General features: G+C 46.0%; 1 protein-coding gene across 1 annotated transcript in view; it reads right to left on the bottom strand.

Moving 5' to 3' along the window:
• Positions 1–20,006, bottom strand: part of HSPA9 (heat shock protein family A (Hsp70) member 9) — a 103,346-nt gene that overhangs the window by 17,759 nt on the left and 65,581 nt on the right. Inside the window, exons 9-14 of the mRNA XM_056516637.1 lie at positions 17,291–17,383; positions 16,780–16,989; positions 16,299–16,526; positions 15,259–15,363; positions 8,019–8,136; positions 7,824–7,918 (exon numbers count right to left, since the gene is read on the bottom strand). Coding sequence (XP_056372612.1) covers positions 7,824–7,918; positions 8,019–8,136; positions 15,259–15,363; positions 16,299–16,526; positions 16,780–16,989; positions 17,291–17,383 — 849 coding nt within the window. The remainder of the gene's footprint in view (positions 1–7,823; positions 7,919–8,018; positions 8,137–15,258; positions 15,364–16,298; positions 16,527–16,779; positions 16,990–17,290; positions 17,384–20,006) is intronic.

Below are 20,006 nucleotides of genomic sequence, written 5' to 3'. Positions count from 1 at the left end.
AAATTCCTCCAACAGAGGAGAGAGACCAGGCTGCCTGAGCAGAAGAAGAAAACCCAAAAAGGTGGAAGAGAGCCAGGCCACAAAGGTGACAGGCAAGCCCATAAGTCCAGACAGTAAGAAACTCAGTTGAATGCCCCCGGTAAAAGACAATGGCCCTGCCGATACCCCACCCAATAAGGGGGAAAGACGAGACGGCAGCAGCTTGGCAGCAGAAAAAAACTCAACAGCATAGTCCCTCTAGAGGAGGGAAACCAGGGTGGTCAGATTTTGTGAAGAAAACACCAGTAGAGATCCATGCCAAGCACCCCGATCCCCACACCCCCAAACCCGATGGCAACCGGAGAGAAAAAATATTGGAAAAAACACCTGTAAGCACAGGGAGAGACTGAACTGACTGTCGCCCCGCAGGCCCCATGTCAGAACCGAAGTGGTGGATAGCCACAGAACCGCGGAAGCAAAAGCACTGGAAACTCTGAGGCTTACCCCACCAATCATATGGAAAAGTGGGCTCAACACCTACCGGGCGGCCCTAGTATGTGTAGGGACACAGACATGTGGACCGCACTATAGTAGTGTAGTACCAAGACTGCCACACAAGAAAAACGCAGACAACCAATGAAGAAAGGTATGTGGGGCAGGAACACGGAGTGACTGACAGGTAGAAAGGGTCCCAAGAACCCACAGATACACGCACTGCGGAACCGCCCCTGTAAAAGGACATCAGACTACAGCCGCGGCCTCGAAGTAATGAGGAAGGCGACCAGGCGGTTTAGAAAAACAGGCAGACACAGTCCGGCTATGTGGCATAGGGACCACGGGCCAGCTCGGTTCCGCATACAGAAAACGCACAGAGAAGTGAGATACCAGCCTTCAGACAGGGGTAACCCTGCAACTCAGAATGAAATGCTAGGAACAAAACCCATAGAGAAAAATGGGATGATGCAAAATCCATATAGCAACACTGGATGATGCACTGAAAACACCACCCTGGCAGCGGGGTACCTGAACTACCGTCCACAGCCTGGGAAATGTATGTCAGACGACTGGAACCAGAAGTTAGCCATGCGGAAAAACCGACTGGCCTACAGGAATAGAATTCTAGAGCACCAGAGGTGACTCCAGTCAGCCTCCCACCTAAAGTTGGGTACTAGAGTGCGGTCCAAGCAAACGGGTGACCAGGCGGAATAGAAAACCCAGCGGCCGGAAGAAAGTCTGACACTAAACTTGCGTACCCGTAGGGACCTTACCTCAGTTCTCTCTCCCCCCCCCCCCCCCCCCCAGCAGTGAGGTACGGAAAAACTGGCTATGCCCGCAGCGCCGCTGAGGTCAGGGACAGATTGGCTGAATATAGACATTGTCCGAAGCGTGGAGAGAAAGGGAACAGTTAGAAAGTCAGTAACTGTGCCCCATAGACATAGGCAGGATAGCGGGGAGGTCAAGGAGCCATGGACAGAAACACCGCCCCCTAGAGATAGAGGGAGGCAGAGAAGCCATAGAATGCATCACTGTCATCCCTAGAGGGTCCAAGGAACACTACGGATCAGTTCCGTGCGTACCACGAACAGTAGTGGGGAACCAGAACTCCAGCTCAAAGCCATCAGCCGTGACGGGCGGCGGAGGAAAAAAGCAGACCACTGAGAAGCACAGAGGTATGGAACCATTGGAGAGAACAAGTCAGTCCGACAGGCACCTCCACATCAGTGAGGTACCAGAACTCCAGCCACAGATACACCAGCCATGCGATGTGTGACAGGTGGCGTAGGGAACAAACAGGCCACTGCCTAGATAACAGGTACGGGTCCAGAGTAGACAACGAACCGGTCCGTAGGCACCATGCGAAACAGTGGGATACCGAGGCTACCGCCGCAGATACATCAGTTGGGTAATGTTTGCCAGGCAGTGTAGGTTATCCCTGATATGGATCCAGAGGAGACAATGAGACGCTCCGACAGACACCTTGCAGAGTAGTGAGGCACCGGAACTCCAACCGCGGGAACGCCAGCCATGTGATGGGCGGATGTAGGAAACCACGCAGACAACTTGTCTGGCTAACTTTTATGGTTCAATAGAAGATGCCAAGGCATTCCGTTGGCTCCCCGCACAAAAGCGGGGTAGCAAGACACCCACTGTAGATACCTCAGCTGTTCGATGTATGACAGCGGAGTAGACCCACAAGCAGACCCCTGTCTGGCTCACTGGTATGGGTCAATAGGAGACAATGGGACACCCCGTCGGACACCTCACAGGAGTGAGGTACCTGAACTCCAACCGCAGATACTTCAGCCAAGTAATGGGTGACAGTAGGTGTAGGAAACCACGCAAAAAAACTACTGGTAAGGGTCCATAGTAGACCAGGAGTCTGTCCGTCTGTACCTTGCACAGTAGATTGGCATCTGTGCGGTCGGATTTCTGGTGCCTGTCGTGTGACGGGTGACAGGCGGTTGCAGGGAACCATGCAGACAACTGTCTGGCTTACAGGTATGGGTCCATAGCAGGCAAGGAGTCGGTCCGTCTGCACCTTGCATAGTGGAGAGGTACCAGAACTCTAACCGCAGTGTATCAGCCATGTGATGGGTGGTTGTAGGAAACTGGTATGGGTCCATCGTAGAGTCATTCCATCGTAGAGTCATTCCATCGGTACCTTGCACCGCAGTGGGGAACCGGAACTCCAGCTGCAGATATATCAACCGTTTGATGTATGACAGGCGGTGCAAGCAACCATGCAGAACACTGTCTGGCTTACTGGTATGAGACCAAAATAGACAACGGAACACTCCATCGGACACCTCACCAGAGAGAGGTACCGTAATTCCAGCCGCAGATACATCAGATTTGATGTAGGACAGGCGGTATAGACAATCAAGCAGACCACTGTCCGGCTTACTGGGATGGTTCCAGAGAAAACAATGGGACGCTCCGTAGAACACCCAACAGTAGTGAGGGGGCCGGAACTGCAGCTGCAAGACAGGCGGAGTAGTAGACACCTCGCACCGGCAGTGGACCGAGGGTGAGCCGCGGAAGCGGCAGCCATGAAAAGAGGGACAGGGCGACTACAATCCGTCAAAACAACATTAGGGCTAATCCATGCACGCAGGAATATTCCTCTGAGGACTGTGCGCTGGATGAGCTACCACAGACCTCTAACTGTAAGACAAGTGTTAGCCACAAGAGGGAGCCAAACACCTAGAAATGGTCTGCGAGACCAAGATATATTTATTTTGTGTGTGTAAAAGTGACCTGCCTGCCTCCAGGGCGGAGGAGAAAGAGGGCAGACAATGTTGGGGAATAGAAGCTAATACTGCCCCATTGAAAATTGTGGTGGGGGGGGACGGTATGCTCCGAGACCCCGTCCAGCAGCACGGCCTCCGGCACCATCTATACCCCTGCTATAATGGCTGCTGGTGAGGAGAAAAAGGGAAAACTGCCGGTATAATGAGAAACGCTGCGTCCTGACAAACTCAGTGTCCCGATCAGCTGATGAAAGTGCTGAGTCAGCAGAGCTGCCAGCACAGACACTGTGATTGCACTGAGATTGGTTGATGGGAGGGTGTGTCTGCTCACTGCACGGATCACACTGTGTCGCAGCCTCTAGACAAGCCTAGACAAGCACGGACACAGATTTTTCCAAACCCTAATCCCTTGCAGAACCTGTCAAGACACAGATCCTCCCACCACACCGGGTCCTGTTCTGAAAGAGAGAAGACAGGGCGGAGCTACGCTCCGAGTCCGTGGCTCTCCAGTGATGGGAGAGGGAAGCGGTGCCTGGCTGGGAAGGGGCCAGCGGGCTAGAGGACTACGGTCCAAAAAGACGGAGTCAGAGGAAACAGCCTCTGACATCCCAGGTAAAGACCCCCACAGCGTGCCGAGTCCGGAGGACTCTGAGTGGGGCGGAGCTAAGCTCCGTAATAGAGGCACATATCACTCCCTGTCGAGCGCTCCGAAGGTTGTGCTGCAAGAGCAGGGGAGAGGGTCAGCCCGCTGTTGACCCTCAGAATCCCGCTCTGAAGTAGGGAAGAAGAGGGGCGGAGTAACCCCACCGCCAATATGGCTCCCGCTGGGCGGCAGAGCGTCCGGATGGCGGAGAGTCGTGACTGTGGAGAAAAAAAGTACAGGGAGCCGCCGCAAAGGTCGGTGGCTGCCCTGAAACAACAAACTGAACTGAAAGTGAGACTACCAGGGAGACCCCACCCCAATAAAGATATTAACCCCTTACGAGAACATACTCGCCTCTCTTCACATACTCACCTAGAGACGTCTTCAGCCAGCTTTTTAGTCACCTGCATCACGTCATGCTGCTACAGTAGCCCAAGACGAGCAGGGAAAATAGGAGGATGGTGCAACCCCAGGTGCTGGCTGTTGGTGGGAAGGGGTCAACGGTGCATTGGAATCATTCGTCAATGTCCCGTGCCCCTTAGCCGCATATGGGGGGGGGGGGGGGGGGGGGGGGAAAGAACAGGTAGCGCCATGCTCCTGAACCCCCACCTGAAAAAAGAAAACAAAAAAGGAGGAGTAAAGAACCTAACTAAACAGTCCTTACTAGAAAATAATAATAATAAAAAAAAAAAAACACAAGGTCTGGGGAGCACCCAGACCTGTGTCTGACCTAACTGACACTAGATAAAACTGGTTGCCTCACTGCAGGTGGGCGGGTATATCCTGCCAGGGAGGAGCCGACTTTTTTCCTAGTGTCAACGCCTCCTAGTGGCAAGATAATATACTCATCAGTTCGGTGTCCCCCAATAAAGAGCGCCAGAGAAATACCATGTTAAAAAATATAGTTGATGTGATGATGTATTATGTGAATATATCTTGGAGGTTCTGAATTTTTTACTGAAAAACTATTTCCATTTCAATGAGGATTTCTTTGTACAAGTATCGGGTTTCCCTATGGGCGCAAAATAATCGCCAATGTTGGCAAATTTTTTTATGGCGTATTGGGAGGAGGGTCATCTATGTTCTGCCATGAATCCATTTCTATTGTATATAGGATGGTATGGCAGATATATGGATGACCTCCTCCTAGTGTGGTCTGGAGGCAGAGAGAAGGCAAATTAATTTTTTACCTACAATAGCAAGATTCTCAATTTAAAATTTACCTTGGAATGGGGTGGAGAGTATTAATTTTCTTGATGTAACTTTATCTGGCAATTCTGCCAAAGGATGTATAATTTCTAAACCATTTAGAAAACCCACCTCCAGTAATAGCATTCTATTCTCTCAGCCAAAAGTTGCCACCCAAAACATGTCACACGTAACCTCACAATAGGAGAATTTATCAGGGCTAAGAGGGCTTCCTCCAATGATGCCATTTATGAGGAATCCTGTCAAGACATCATAGCAAGATTACATAAAAGAGGTTATGGTACTAACACCCTAAATAGAGCAAAAAGCATAGGTGATAATAAAAATTGTAGAGATTACCTCAAACCGAATATCAAAGACACACAAAAAACAGACATTGTCAGAAAACATCTTCCTGTACTATATGACAATGAAGAGAATTGTAGAATCTTGGCTAATTGGGTGAGGTTTGTTGCAGAAAAAAAAAAAAAATAGATCCTTATAGGGAAGATTATCCAACAGTGATTTTATGGAAAATCAAAATAATTGCTGGCTGAGGACTGTAGGTAATTACAAATGTTCGCGTCTGAGGTGCAGCCTATGTAAATATATTACGCATACTAAACTGTTTTATTCTCCAGTTAGTGGAAAAATCTTTAATATAAAATCCTTTATAAACTGTGAGACAACACATGATTTATTCTGCTATTTGCACGCAATGCAACGTGCAATACATAGGCTGCACCTCCAGAAAACTAAAAAGAAGTTTCTACGAACATTTCAATACAAAACCTGGAGAATTTGGGGATTCTCGTGCGCTCTCTGGCCTTAGTAGGCATATCTGGAAAGTGCACACAAGTGACCTGCAGTCCATTCAGGTAACAGGCTTGGAACACGTAGCTCGTCCTCAGAGAGGAGGTGATTGGCCTCATGCGGTTTTTAAGAGAGGCATTTTGGATACTAAAATTAGATTCCAGTTACCGGAATGTGTTAAATTCCCGCATTATAATGAGATGCTGCTGTTTAAAAGGGTCCAGCAGTAAGACCTAAACAAAATAGTGTATAACTCCCAGTATTCAAACTGAAAAAAATTTCCTTATCAAACGTGACTAAGGCGGAGGGAGATACCATAAATCATATAAATCTCAAATGTACCCACAGTGCACACCTCTAGTGCTAGTACAAAATCAAGAATCCTTTAGGGTAACCAATTTACCCGTGTAGACATGCCAAATTTCTGCTGCATATAATTATAGCTCATATATCATACAATCAACCTGCATCTGTGCAGAAGGGTCAGATCAGGGTATTTACTCCCATCGCCCTATCTATATGCACACATGCAAGAAATACAAATGCACACCCGTCTAGATGTGTGAACACCCACACGGGTGTCTCAAATACCCAACGCGTTTCTGCCGCGATTATGCGACGTCCTCAGGGGTATTGCTAGTAATTGGTACATATAATATGCATAAGCAGAACAAAATAGGAAAAGTTTGGGGGCATCAGATCATTACAGTCTATGATAGCAGAGCTGCAAAGAAAAAACAATAGACAATGGTGGTAGAAATCTATGATGACAGATCTGCATTGGATGATAACCCCACTTTCTATGACGCTTCACCGTGCATCTCCAGGGTCCTGTAAATATACATACAATATATATGTGTCAGCGGCGTCCTGGAGATAACAATCACGGCCACCCATATAAATATATTCTACTAACAGTGGACCTCTGGAAAGGAGAACCTAGAGAAAAATGCATAGAAGAAATGTGTATGTAACAAATCCTGTACTCATTCCATATGTTCGCTGCAAAGAAAAACTCATAGGGTGTGCGGCTCAGCGGCTTACTCACTGTTGAGATGTCTGGTGAATGAGTGTGGAGCAGCGCAAACCTGCTGTATTAGGGAGCCAGAACTGCCGGCTTCTCTGCGCTGACAGCACGACACATCTAGACGGGTGTGCATTTGTATTTCTTGCATGTGTGCATATAGATAGGGCGATGGGAGTAAATACCCTGATCTGACCCTTCTGCACAGATGCAGGTTGATTGTATGATATATGAGCTATAATTATATGCAGCAGAAATTTGCATGTCTACATGGGTAAATTGGTTACCCTAAAGGATTCTTGATTTTGTACTAGCACTGAGGTGTGCACTGTGGATAATTTTAAGATTTATGGTATATTTTCTTCAGGTGTTAAATTCCTGCAACGACCTATCCTATTTTTATTACGATGCTATATAGGTTGTATTTGGGATGATTATGTGTCAAATTATTTTCTTGACCTGCTTGAATGGATTTGTATTTGTAGTACTACTATCTTATATCATATGTTTTTCTTTTCCATTGTCTGTATGTACGATTGCACTGGTAACTTGCAATAAAATACAGGAATGGGTTAGTGCTGCTGGAATTCGTATTGTATGCAGAATCCCTCCCAGTAAATGACAGCAGATGCCAAACTTCCAGGTGGGAGGTGGGTGTTCTCCTGAAACACATGTGAAGGTATGGAATATAAAGAGGACAGTTTACAGTCCTCTCTGTGCCATGACTAAGGAACTAATTGTCTGAAACGCGTCAGCATGAATTTACTTCACTGGGTGATTTTTTTTCTTTTACGCTTCTTGGACTAAATTTTGGAATTTTAAAATTTTTCCTGGGAGCTGGATACCCCTATGATTAAAATGGGAATAAGTTTTAAAGTACCCCTTTACATGTATACTTAAATTTAACCTTTTTCTAAATACTTGCCTTTCGCCTTCTATCTTCCTCTGCATACTTTTCAGCATTCTTCACCATGTTTTCAATATCATCCTTGCTAAGTCCACCTGAAGACTGGATGACAACTGCAAAACAAAAAATAAAGCTTAAATTCTCATAGATAAAATCTCCCACTAAAACCATTTTTCGTAGAAATTATAAAAAAAAAAAAATACACATGCATACTCTGCTGCTCGCGGCCAGTTCCTTTGTCTTTTGCAGATACATGTACAATTCCATTGGCATCTATGTCAAAGGTAACTTCTATCTGAGGAACACCACGAGGTGCTGGGGGAACGCCTACCTAAGAGACAAAAAAATAAATAAATAAAAATAAACTATTAAAGTATGTAAACTTTTTATATGAATGTAGATAATACCATTAAATGTATATTTGTAATAAACATTGGTTAAAAAACAAAAACCATTTTTTTCACCCAAAAATCCTAAATAATTTTTTGTCTCTGCAGCTATTGCTGGTGTCTCTCTGTGCAGGCTCTTGGCTTGTCAGCCGGCTGTGTGAGCCAGGAGCTTGTCACAGAGCCCTGCTTGTCCACTCACACTTCCTTTATTTTGTCTCCTCACAGAGAAACATGGGCAATAGCTGTAGGAACAAAAATATACCCATTTTTAAACCAATATATTACAGATATGTTATTTTTAACATTATATAAAAGGCTCGGCTTATAACAGGTACACTTTAAAAGGTATGTTTACACAGGGCAATTCCCAATATGCAGTGAACATTCATTGTGAATGGGTCTTCCGCGACACCAGTTCACACTGAGGAATTACAATGGCAGACAATTCAGCCACTGAAACTAATCCGTGCAAAGAACGAACATGTTCATTCTTTGCGCAGGAGTCCACAAGCCCTACATTACCGTCAATGGTGGTGGTGCAGGGACACACGGGTTCTACTGCTGAAGTATTTTGGCAGCGGCTGCAAGATGGAATCTCTGCTCGCAGAATTCTGCAAGTGGAGATTCCGCTCACATTACTTAACCCCTTAAAGGGGTACTCCGGCGCTTAGACATCTTATCCCCTACTTTCCAAAGGATAGGGCATAAGATGCCTGATTGTGGGGGTCCTGCCGCTGGGGACCCCCGTGATCTTGCACGCCGCACCCAGTTTCAAATCAGTCCGCGGAGAAGGAGCTTTGTGACGTCAAGGTTCCGCCCCCGTGTGACGTCACACTCCGTCCCCCTCAATGCAAGCCTATGGGAGCTGTCACGCCCTCTCCCATAGGCTTGCATTGAGGGGGGCAAGCGTGACGTCACACGGGGCAGAGCCTTGACGTCACAACGCTCTGGCCCCGTGATCGACAGTAATCAGACCCGGAGCAAACACGCTCCAGGGACTGATTTGAAACAGGCTGCAGCCTGCAAGATCACAGGGGTCCATAGCGGCGGGACCCCCGCGATCAGGCATCTTATCCCCTATCCTTTGGATAGGGGATAAGATTTCTAAGCGCCGGAGTACCCCTTTAAGGACTGAGCCCATTTTTGCAATTCCGACCACTGTCACTTTATGCATTAATAACTCTGGGATGCTTTTACCGATTATTCTGATTCAGAGAATTTATTTTCGTGACATATTCTACTTTAACACAGTGGTTAATTTTTGTCATTACTTGCATCCTTTCTTGGTGAATAATCCCAAAATTTCATGAAAATTTAGAAGATTTAGCATTTCTCTAACTTTGAAGCTCTCTGCTTGTAAGGAAAACAGACATTCCAAATAAATTATATATTGATTCACATATACAATATGTCTACTTTATGTTTGCATCATAAAGTTGACGTGTTTTTACTTTTGGAAGACATCAGAGGGCTTCAAAGTTCAGCAGCAATTTTCAAATTTTTCACAAAATTTTCAAAATCGGAACTTTAGAAATACCCCATAAATTACCCCATTATAAGAACTGCACCCCCCAAAGTATTCAAAATGACATTCAGAAAGTGTGTTAACCCTTAGGTGTTTCATAGGAATAGCAGAAAGGTGAAGGAGAAAATTCAAAAATTTTTTTTTACAGTTGCACGTTCTTGTAGACCCAGTTTTTGAAATTTTACAAGGTGTAAAAGGAGAAAAAGCCCCCCAAAATTTGTAACCCATTTTCTCGCGAGTAAAGAAATATCTCATAGGTCGATGTCAAGTGCTCTGTGGATGCACTACAAGGCTCAGAAGGGAAGGAGCGACAATGGGATCTCCCCTCAATGAATGTAACAAGGGGTACAGTGAGCCTTAACACCCACAGGTGTTTGACAAACTTCCGCTAAAGTTGGACATGAAAATGAATGCTGGCAGTACCCCAAATTTTTCATTTTTCACAAGGGGTAATTGAGAAAAAGCCTCCCAAAATTTGTAACCCCATTTCTTATGAGTATGGAAATACCCCATATGTGGATGTAAAGTGCTCTGCGGGCGATCTACAATGTTCAGAAGAGAAGGAGCGGCATTGGGCTTTTGGTGAGAGAATTTGGTTGGAATAGAAGTGGGAGGCCATGTGCGTTTACAAAGCCCCCCATGGTGCCAGAACAGTGGACCCCCCCACATGTGACCCCATTTTGGAAACTTCACCCCTCACAGAATTTAATAAGGGGTGCAGTGAGCATTTACACCCCACTAGTGTTTGACAGATCTTTGGAACAGTGGGCTGTGCAAATGAAAAAAAAAAATTTCATTTTCACGGACCACTGTTCCAATAATCTGTCAGACACCTGTGGGGTGTAAACGCTCACTGTATCCCTTATTACATTATGTGAGGGGAGTAGTTTCCAAAATGGGGTCACATGTGAGGGGTCCATTGTTCTGGCACTATGGGGGCTTTGTAAACACACATGGCCTTCAATTTCGTACACATTCTCTCTCCAAAATCCCAATGGTTCTCCTTCTCTTCTGAGCATTTTAGTGCACCTGCAGAGCACTTTACATCCACATATGGAACTTTCCTAGTCTCCCTTGTGAAAATGAAAAACGTAGGGTAACACCAGCATTTTACAAAAAAAAAATTGTTTTCTTCATTTTCACATCCAACTTTAACGAAAATTTGTCAAACACCTGTGGGGTGTTAAAGGGATATTCCGGGCAAAAACATCTTATCCCCCATCGAAAGGATAGGGGATAAGATGTCTGATTGCAGGGGGCCCGCCGCTGGGACCCCTTGCGATCTCCCTGCAGCAGCCCGCATTCTATGTGTAGCTGCGTCTGAAAATTCGGAAACCACCGGGCTTCCGAGATGGCGATGTAACGTCACGCCCCCTTCATTCATTTCTATGGGAGGGGGCGTAACGGCAGTGTTTCCCAAACAGGGTGTCTCCAGCTGTTGCAAAACTCCCAGCATGCCTGCACAGTCAGTGGGACTGTGTAGGGGTATATGTAGGGTTTTACTTTTTAGTTTGCGTAGGTGTACGTGGCGATTCAGGAAAACTGTGCCCTAAATGTATGGCGCTGTGCGCCAAGTACTTATCAGCGCCGTACATTTACGGAGCATGTCCTTAAGGGGTTAATGTGAACATACCCTTTAGGAGGGAATCCTTACATAGTGTGGCAAAATGTTTCATGGTATGCTGCACTTAAAAATCTGGTCTTTTTTTGGTACTAAAGTCCCAGCTTTACTAAAATTAGAGCCAATGTACAAAACAACAATGTAGTGTACAAATAAAAATATAAACTTTATTGATACATAGATATTACAAAAACTGGTGACCCCAAATATTCCCATAAAAACACATTAACAAATCTTGGAAATTATATTATAAATAATGAATAGTCCTAGATCAATTTCTGGGACTATTCATTATTTATTATTAATTCATGTTTGTAGTATGTCTGTGTTCATGAGTTTTTATAGGAATACTAGCTTTTGCCCGCATCTTCGCTCGCGTTAAGTTTGGGGTAACATAGATTTACTTTTTACGATCCTATAGTAACGAGGCCGCTCTGGGTAAAGTCTACGGACATCCAAACAACCCGAAACATTACATCTGCTTTTTCATGTAATTGAAGATCGACATCCTTTGAGGACTTTTACAGAGTCTGCGCGCAGTGGAACCAGCCTTCTCGCGCTGCCAACAGTCCTCATATCCCGACCTCCTATCCCGATCATCCCATCCTCCAATCTCTACCTCCTATCCTGTCCTCATATCCCGACCTGAAATACGTGTACCAGGTATTGAAATATCTCCAGCCGTATGGAAGTTCTGTGGGAACACACATTTCCCAATGATTTGCATGGGACTTTAAACAAAAACCCTGACCCTCACAAATGGGGGTAGTTAAGGGTTAAATTAACTATCCTATATTTTAAGTGGACGTATAAGTAACATGTGACCAAGTATTATCGAAATATCTCCAGCCATTTGGAAGTTATGCAGTAACACATTTCCCATAGACTTGCATGGGACTTAAAAAAAAAAAAAAAAACCCTTAAAGGGTGGAATTTCGAAAAATCCTCTCTTGTTCCTTGTCTATGTCTTAAGAACACCTGTGCAAAATTTCTGGTTTCTAGGTCCAAGGATTTAGGCTGGGTGTTGATGAGTCAGGTCTTCTCCTTTTATATATAAGATATGGGGTCAGTTTTTGTGTAATATCTAATGAACCAAAATAAACATGCTCATACATTGCACATGTTCCTAAATTGGATTCCAAGGTCCAAGCATACAGTAGGACAATGCAGCAGTACAATTGAACAAATTACCGAAAAACTAAATGCCCAACCGGGAAAGTGTAAAGTGTCACTGATACCCAGGATAGTGACTTGTGCTCCTCACCTCTCCCTCCAACATGTTTCGCTATCCTGCTCCTCCAGGAGTGGTTGAAACCGATTCTAGAGGAAGCAGTATAGCCAAACACATTGGAGGGGAGGTGGGGGGGGGGGGGGGGGGGGGGGGGGGGGGAGTACGAGTGACTATCCCAGGTATCAGTAACATTTTATAGTATGTGCAAAGTGTGAGCACTTATTGGTCCTAATGAACCAAATTAAAAACTAAGTAGATTTTTTATACTTCCTGTAAAATCTATTTCTCGGAGCCTTATTGGTGGACACAGGAACCATGGGTATATGCTGCTTGTCCACTAGGAGGCTGACACTAGACAAAAAATAAAATAAAATAAAAAAGTCGGCCCCTCCCAGCAGGATATACCTGCCCACTGACTGAGCTAATCAGTTTAAAAAAGCAGTAGAGGAGAGCCAAAAGAAAGAAAAAAAAAAACACAACAATGTTGTCCAAGGAACAAAATAAGACCAAGCCCCTCACAACCAACCAAAACCTGGAGACCAACAACACCTGATGGGTGGGCGCTGGGTACCCCAATGAGGCTCCAAGAAATAGATTTTACAGCAAGTTTATAAAAAAAAAAAAAATCTACTTCTCAGACTTCTATATTTTGCGGGGGGGGGGGGGCACAGGAACCGCGGGATGTCCTAAAAGCAGTCCCTGGGGTGGGAATAAACAAAATCCCAGCAAGAGGAAGTCAGGCGGAGGAACTAGCCACAGCTCCCTGCAGAACCTTGCGACCTAACCTTGCACTAGGTAGAATTTAGCAAAAAAGTTTGCACGAACCACCAAGTGGCTGCCTTGCACACCTGAATCACAGAAGCCCTATTCCAGACCACCCAAGAAGCCCCCACGGTGCAGGTAGAGAGCGTTAAATCAAAAGGGCATGATCTTCCCATTACAGCGATACGCCTCGGAAATGGCCGACAGGATCCACCTGGAGTTTGTTGCCTTAGAAGCTGGAAACCCCTTAGTCTGTCCACCAGGAATCCCAAACAGCGAGTCACAGCACAAGAAGTGGCTGACAAACAGGCCTTGAGAGCTTGAACTAGGTCCAATTTATGGAGGAAGCATTCTAGAGAATGGGAAGGGTTGGGACAAAAAGAGGGGAGAATGCTGTCCTCCTGAGTTGGACTCCTGAGAAAGGGAGTTTGGTACGGTGCCCGCGTTCAATGCCTTGAGCCAGGCACAGAGCCACCAGTTTGCTGGAAGCGCAGGCCGCACAATGGGCTGATTCCAAGGCTGCCGAGTAAAGGTAGTCACCGGCATTGGAGATTTGATGTGCCAGGTCAGCTAGGTCATCAGGCGAGGACCCAGAAAGTATGCCCTGGTGAAGCTGGTAAGCCCAAGCCCAGAGAGCCTTGACACCCATGTAGAAGCAAACATCGGTAAAAGTGTAGAGCCAGCCGTCTCAGGCAAACTTGGCAAGATTTTCAATGCGTTTGTCGGAAGGATCCTTAAATGAAGCAGCTTCTGCCAGAAGCAGAGTGGTGGACAAATGGGACACCGGGGGATCCACCGTAGGTGGAGAGGTCCATTTAGAGACCAGCTCCAGAGTGAATAGAAAAAAGGTCCCGAAGCTTCTAACATCCCTGGAACCACTTTTTCAGGGTGCTTCGATACCGCATCCAGGAGTTCATCAAATTCAACATGAGAATTGAAGACCTGGTGGGGCGTCTCACCCTGCCGAAAGAGACTTCCGATCGGAAGTTCCAGGTTCCTGCAAGTGAAAGGTGTCTACGACATGCATGTCTGTGTCACGCAATAGAGCAGGCAGAACAAGTAGGTTTATTAGAACCGACAGGCATCTTGGTCCTGCAACCCGAACAGGAGTAGTAGGTGACTAAAGCAAGGGCCGCCAGCCAGAGAGGGGCATCAGGTCTTGGGTCAGACATGACAACGTTAGGTAAAAGGAGCGAGCTCACCCAGGTTCCTGTGCAGCTGTGACTCCCAGAGCACACGTTGGCTGGAGATAGGAACCAGGAGTCCTGGCTGTGACCTCCGGATCTTGTGTTAGCAGTATGGCATGGAGCAGGGCTGGAGCCGAAACTATAAAGTGCCAGCCCTGCTCTTATATGTGACAAAGCCCCGGCACCAGATACTGTAGTGGACAATTGCCGGGGAGCAAGGTTAGAGCAAGAAACTAAAAGAAAGCTGGCCCTGCCATGAACCAGGAATTAGCAGATGCAGCTCCGGAGTGCAGAGCGCCGTAATACCGCTGCAGAATGCGCACGGGAGAAACTAAAGACTGCCGGCCCCACTGAAGAGAAGCCGCTTCGTAGAAGACGAGTCTGGGGCAGATGTCAGAACGCACTCTCAACCTCCTTTTTTTGCGTAGCGTCAGTCCTAGTGGACAAGCAACATATACCTACGGTCCCTGTGCCCTGCCCCCCCCCCCCTCTCTGTAGGCGACCGAGAAATCTGGGATTATTCATTGTTACATCTTTTCAAGACTAGTACTCATTAATCCCTGTTCTTATGTTTGTAACATGTCTTTGTGTTCATGTGTTTTTATGTGAATAGTTGGGGGTTACCAGTTTCTATGTAATATCTATGTATCAATAAAGTTTGTTATTTTTCAGTTCCACAAGAGTGTTGGATCCTATACTTGTAGTTGATTTATTTCTAATTTAACCATGACCACTTACAAGTGTAAACTGTCCAAGAACTTTGTTGTCAGAAGCCATTTCTCTTTCACCTTGGCAGACTTTAATTTCCACCTGGGTTTGTCCATCAGCAGCAGTGGAGAAAACCTAGGCAACCAAATAGAGATAATGTATTACTATTTTTCTTTTAATAATAGTTACCCATCACAACCTCCCCGCCCCACCCCTCCCCTTCAAAAGCAGCTGTCCCATTTGGACAAACACTCTATATGCCCTAATTGGGAATATAAAAACAACACCGTCTCCTTTGCTTGAGAGACATTAACTCCAACGCAAGCAGATTCTAAGACCATGAAAGACAGTCACCCATCATTTTGATCATTATAGATCTGTCTGCAGGGTAAAATTTGCATCTCCCGACAGCTTCCATTGATGCCATCAGCAGTTAAATTAGGGTTGGCCATTTGCAGCAAGTGGGAATTTTCTAATAGGTCTACAGTATAGTAAAATCAGCTACTGCATGATTTACTATATATACACTTGTGGTAATTTTTAGAGATGAGTAAACTTCCAGTAAATTCGATTCGTCACGAACTTCTCGGCTCGGCGGTCGCTGACTACTCCTGCATAAATTAGTTCAGCTTTCAGGTGCTCCGGTGGGCTGGAAAAAGTGGATATAGTCCTAGAAGAGTCTTTCCTAGGACTGTATCCACCTATTCCAGCCCACCGGAGCACCTGAAAGCTGAACTAAATTATGCAGTAAAAGTCAGCGACCGCCGAGCCGAGAAGTTCGCTCATCTCTAGTAATTACCACAAGTGTATATATAGTAAATCATGTAGTAGCTGATTTTACTATACTGTAGACCTATTAGAAAATTCCCTCTTGATGCAAATGGCCAACCCTAATTTAACTGCTGATGGCATCAATGGAAGCGGTCCTTTATGAAAACCAGCTCTATTAATAAAATACTTAACACTTAAAAGGGTACATTAAAAAATAAAACACACACACACCAACAACACCACGTTACTCTAGAGATAGGAAACAAATACTAGTACCATTTGGGGTCATGTAACATTACCTGGCTCTTCTTTGTTGGTATAGTGGTGTTTCTGCTAATTAACTTTGTGAAAACTCCGCCTAATGTTTCAATACCAAGAGACAAGGGAGTAACATCCAACAGCAGAACGTCTGTAACATCTCCAGCCAAAACTCCACCTTGAATAGCAGCACCAATTGCAACAGCTTCATCAGGATTAACAGCTTTGCTTGGAGCACGGCCAAACAAGTCTTGCACAGTCTGCTGAACCTAAATGATCAGACAAAAATTGAGGATTCAGGAAAGCGTTAGATTTACACGCAATTGAATGTATCTATACATGTATGGCCATTTTCAGGATCATATATTCAGTATACTATTATATATTATCCTGGATGTATGTCCTGAATTTATTGGACAAAGAATGTAAACTATTTGAATTGAATATTCTGGACAAAAGTCACTGAAGAGGATGCTCCTCACTGAAAAACACATCATAAACATATACAAATACGGTTTTTACTTTTGGCATCCTAGTCATTCCCCCAACTAGGAGAACTTCTCCAATGTCGCTCTTGCCGACTTCAGCATCCTGCATGGCTTTCTGGCTTGGTGAAATAGTTCTTTTGATCAGATCAGCCACAATCCCCTCAAACTGAGCACGAGTCAGTTTTATATTCAAGTGCTTGGGTCCAGAAGCATCCATGGTAAGATATGGTAGATTAATGTCAGTCTACAAAGAGGAAAAGATAATAACTTTTTTTGTTTTGTTTTATTTTAAAAAGTAGTACCACCTATCACCACCACTACTACCACCACCATCCCAGAGTAAAGTCAAGGCTCAAAAGGCACACCTTGTAGCTCTAAGGTCACAATATAAAATTACACTCCTCCTGCTCCCATCATGAGGCCTGGGTACAACAGCTACTCATGCACCTCAATAGCTACACTTCTATTACAGACAACCAGGAGTTTAAGTAAAGTATAAATGGTTATATCATGCAAACAAGCTACATAACTTTAAAATAACCCACCTGCACAGAGGAGGAGAGCTCACATTTTGCCTTTTCAGCAGCTTCTCTGACTCTTTGTAGAGCCATGTTGTCTTTCATTAAATCTACTCCTGTCTGGAAGTAGAAAAATTCAGTATTAGAAAAATGCTTTGTCCTTAAGGGGTTAAAATAGTTTTGTTTTTTGCACTTTTGTTTTCTCCTAACCTTTTAAAAAATCATAACCCCTTCAATTTTGCACCTAAACATCCATATGATGGCTTATTTTTTGCTACCAATTCTACTTTGTAATGACAAGTCATTTTACCCCAAATTCTATGACTAAAAACAAAAATAAAATCATTGAGTGACAAAATTGAAGACAAAAAAGGGATTTTTGCCTTACCGTAAAATCCTTTTCTCGGAGGATCCATTGGGGGACACAGACCTTGGGTATATGCTGTTGCTAGGAGACTTGACACTAAGGAAACCAAAAAAAGTCGGCTCCTCCCTGCAGGATATACCCGCCTACAGAGCCTGAGGTAATCAGTTTAGTCCCCAAGCAGTAGGAGAGGACAGAGGCAGAAACCAAGAACAGTCCGAGGTAACCAGAACAAAAAATTAACTGAACACACCCTCGGACAGGTAATCAAAAACGGGAACACCACAGAAAGGGCGAGAGCTGTGTCCCCCAATGGATCCTCCGGGAAAAGGATTTTACGGTAAGACAGTCGGCTCCATTGGGAGACACAGACGTTGGGACGTACCAAAGCCGTCCCTAGGGTGGGCACAGAAATCAAGGGGCAGGCTGGGCCACCGCCACCTGCAACACCTTACGGCCCAGACTAGCATCAGCAGATGCAAAGGTATGAACCTGGTAGAATTTAGAAAAAAAAAAAAAAGTGTGCAAGGACGACCAGGTAGCCGCCTTACAGACTTGAGAGGCTGAAGCCCTGTTATGGAGAGTCGAGGAAGCTCCGATAGAACGCGTAGAGTGAGCTGAAACCCTGAAAGGAGGGGTCTTCCCCCTGAAACGGTAATCTTCTGAAATGGCAGACCTGATCCACCGCAAAATTGTCGCCTTCGAAGCAGGAGTCACATTCACGAAAAGACGACGTAACAGAGAGGTAGTTACGCACCGCCCGTACCACTTCAGGTTTATGAAGTAAACGCTCCCCGGGATGAGATGGAGCGGGACAAAAAGGACGGGAGGACGATATCCGCATTAAGGTCGAAGGCAGAAACCACCTTAGGTAAAAAAGAAGGAACTGGACGAAAAAAAACTTTGTCCTGATGGACAATAAGAAAGGGAGAGTGGCAAGAAAGAGCCGCCAACTCAAAAACCCGTCTGATTGAGGTAATTGCCATAAGGAACGCCATATTCCAGGAAAGGAGACGAAGGGAAACCTCCCTAAGGGGTTCAAAGGGCGCGCCCTCTAGGGCGCCAAGGACCAAATTCAGATCCCAAGGAGGTGTAGGAGACCTGTAAGGAGGAGTCGCGTGGCCCACTCCTTGAAGGAAGGTCCGAACATGAGAAACAGATGCCAGAGGGCGTTGGAAAAGAATGGAAAGGGCTGAAACTTGACCCCTTAAAGAGCTGAGAGCTAATTGATGTTCCAGCCCTGAAAAACGCAAGAAGTCGGGGAAGGGAGAACACCACTGGAGAAAAAGATTGAGATTCACACCAACGAAAATAAGACTGCCAGGTACGGGGGTATATCTTCGCGGAAGAGGGCTTGCATGCCCTGAGCATGGTGCGAATCACCTGTGTTGAGAAGCCACGGGCCCTTAGTACCGCGGTCTCAACCGCCACGCTGTCAAATGCAGCGACGGTAAATTGGGGTGGCACAGGGAACCCTGAGAGAGAAGGTCTGGACGAAGCGGAAGGCGCAGCGGAATGCCCTTCGCTTTGAGCTTCAGGACCCTGGGAAGGAGGTGAAGAGGAGGGAACAGATAAGGTAGGGCGCACCCCGACCAAGGAATCACAAGTGCGTCCGCTACCAGAGCACGGGGGTCCCACGACTTCGACACAAAGAGGGGAACCTTCTGGTTGTGGCGGGATGCAAAGAGGTCCACATCTGGAGTTCCCCAGAGGTCGCAGATCTCTGCACATACCCCCGGATGAAGTGACCACTCGCCGGGGTCGGGAGAGGACCAGCTTAGGAAGTCCGCTTCCCAATTTTTTACACCTGGGATGTGAAATGCCGAGATGGCCGGAACCCTAGGCTCCGCCCAGAGAAGAATCTTTGAAACCTCGGCCATCGCAGCGAGTGACGCCCTGGCGATTGATGTACGCCACCGCAGTAGAGTTGTCCTGACTGGACTCGAACTGGGCGGCCCTGGAGAAGGATCTCCCAATCTAACAAGCAAAGGTAGATTGCCCTCAGTTCCAAGATGTTGATCGGGAAGAGTGTCTATCTGGGAGACCAAAGGTCCTGGACTGAACGGTCTCGTAAAACACCTCCAACCCGAAAGGCTGGCATCCGTCGTGCCCACTAGCCAATGGAGGGGCAGGAAGGAGCGCCCCTGAAGAAGTAGGGGGGAGCAGAGCCACCACAGAAGGTAGCGGCGAGATGTCTGAGGAAGGACAATCTTGTGATTGAGGGACAAGGGAGACCTGTCCCACCAGTAGAGCATCCTGAGTAGGAATACCAGGGGGGTCAGGAGGTGCAGTGGTGCAGGCTGAACAGATGGGTTCAGCAGACTCTGGCATTTTAGAGATGCAGCCCTTGCAAGAATAGTAGGGGACCAGGGCCCCAGG

The sequence above is a fragment of the Hyla sarda genome, chromosome 4, assembly GCF_029499605.1.
Source record: "Hyla sarda isolate aHylSar1 chromosome 4, aHylSar1.hap1, whole genome shotgun sequence".
NCBI lineage: Eukaryota > Metazoa > Chordata > Amphibia > Anura > Hylidae > Hyla > Hyla sarda.
This window is presented reverse-complemented; position numbering and strand designations above follow the sequence as displayed.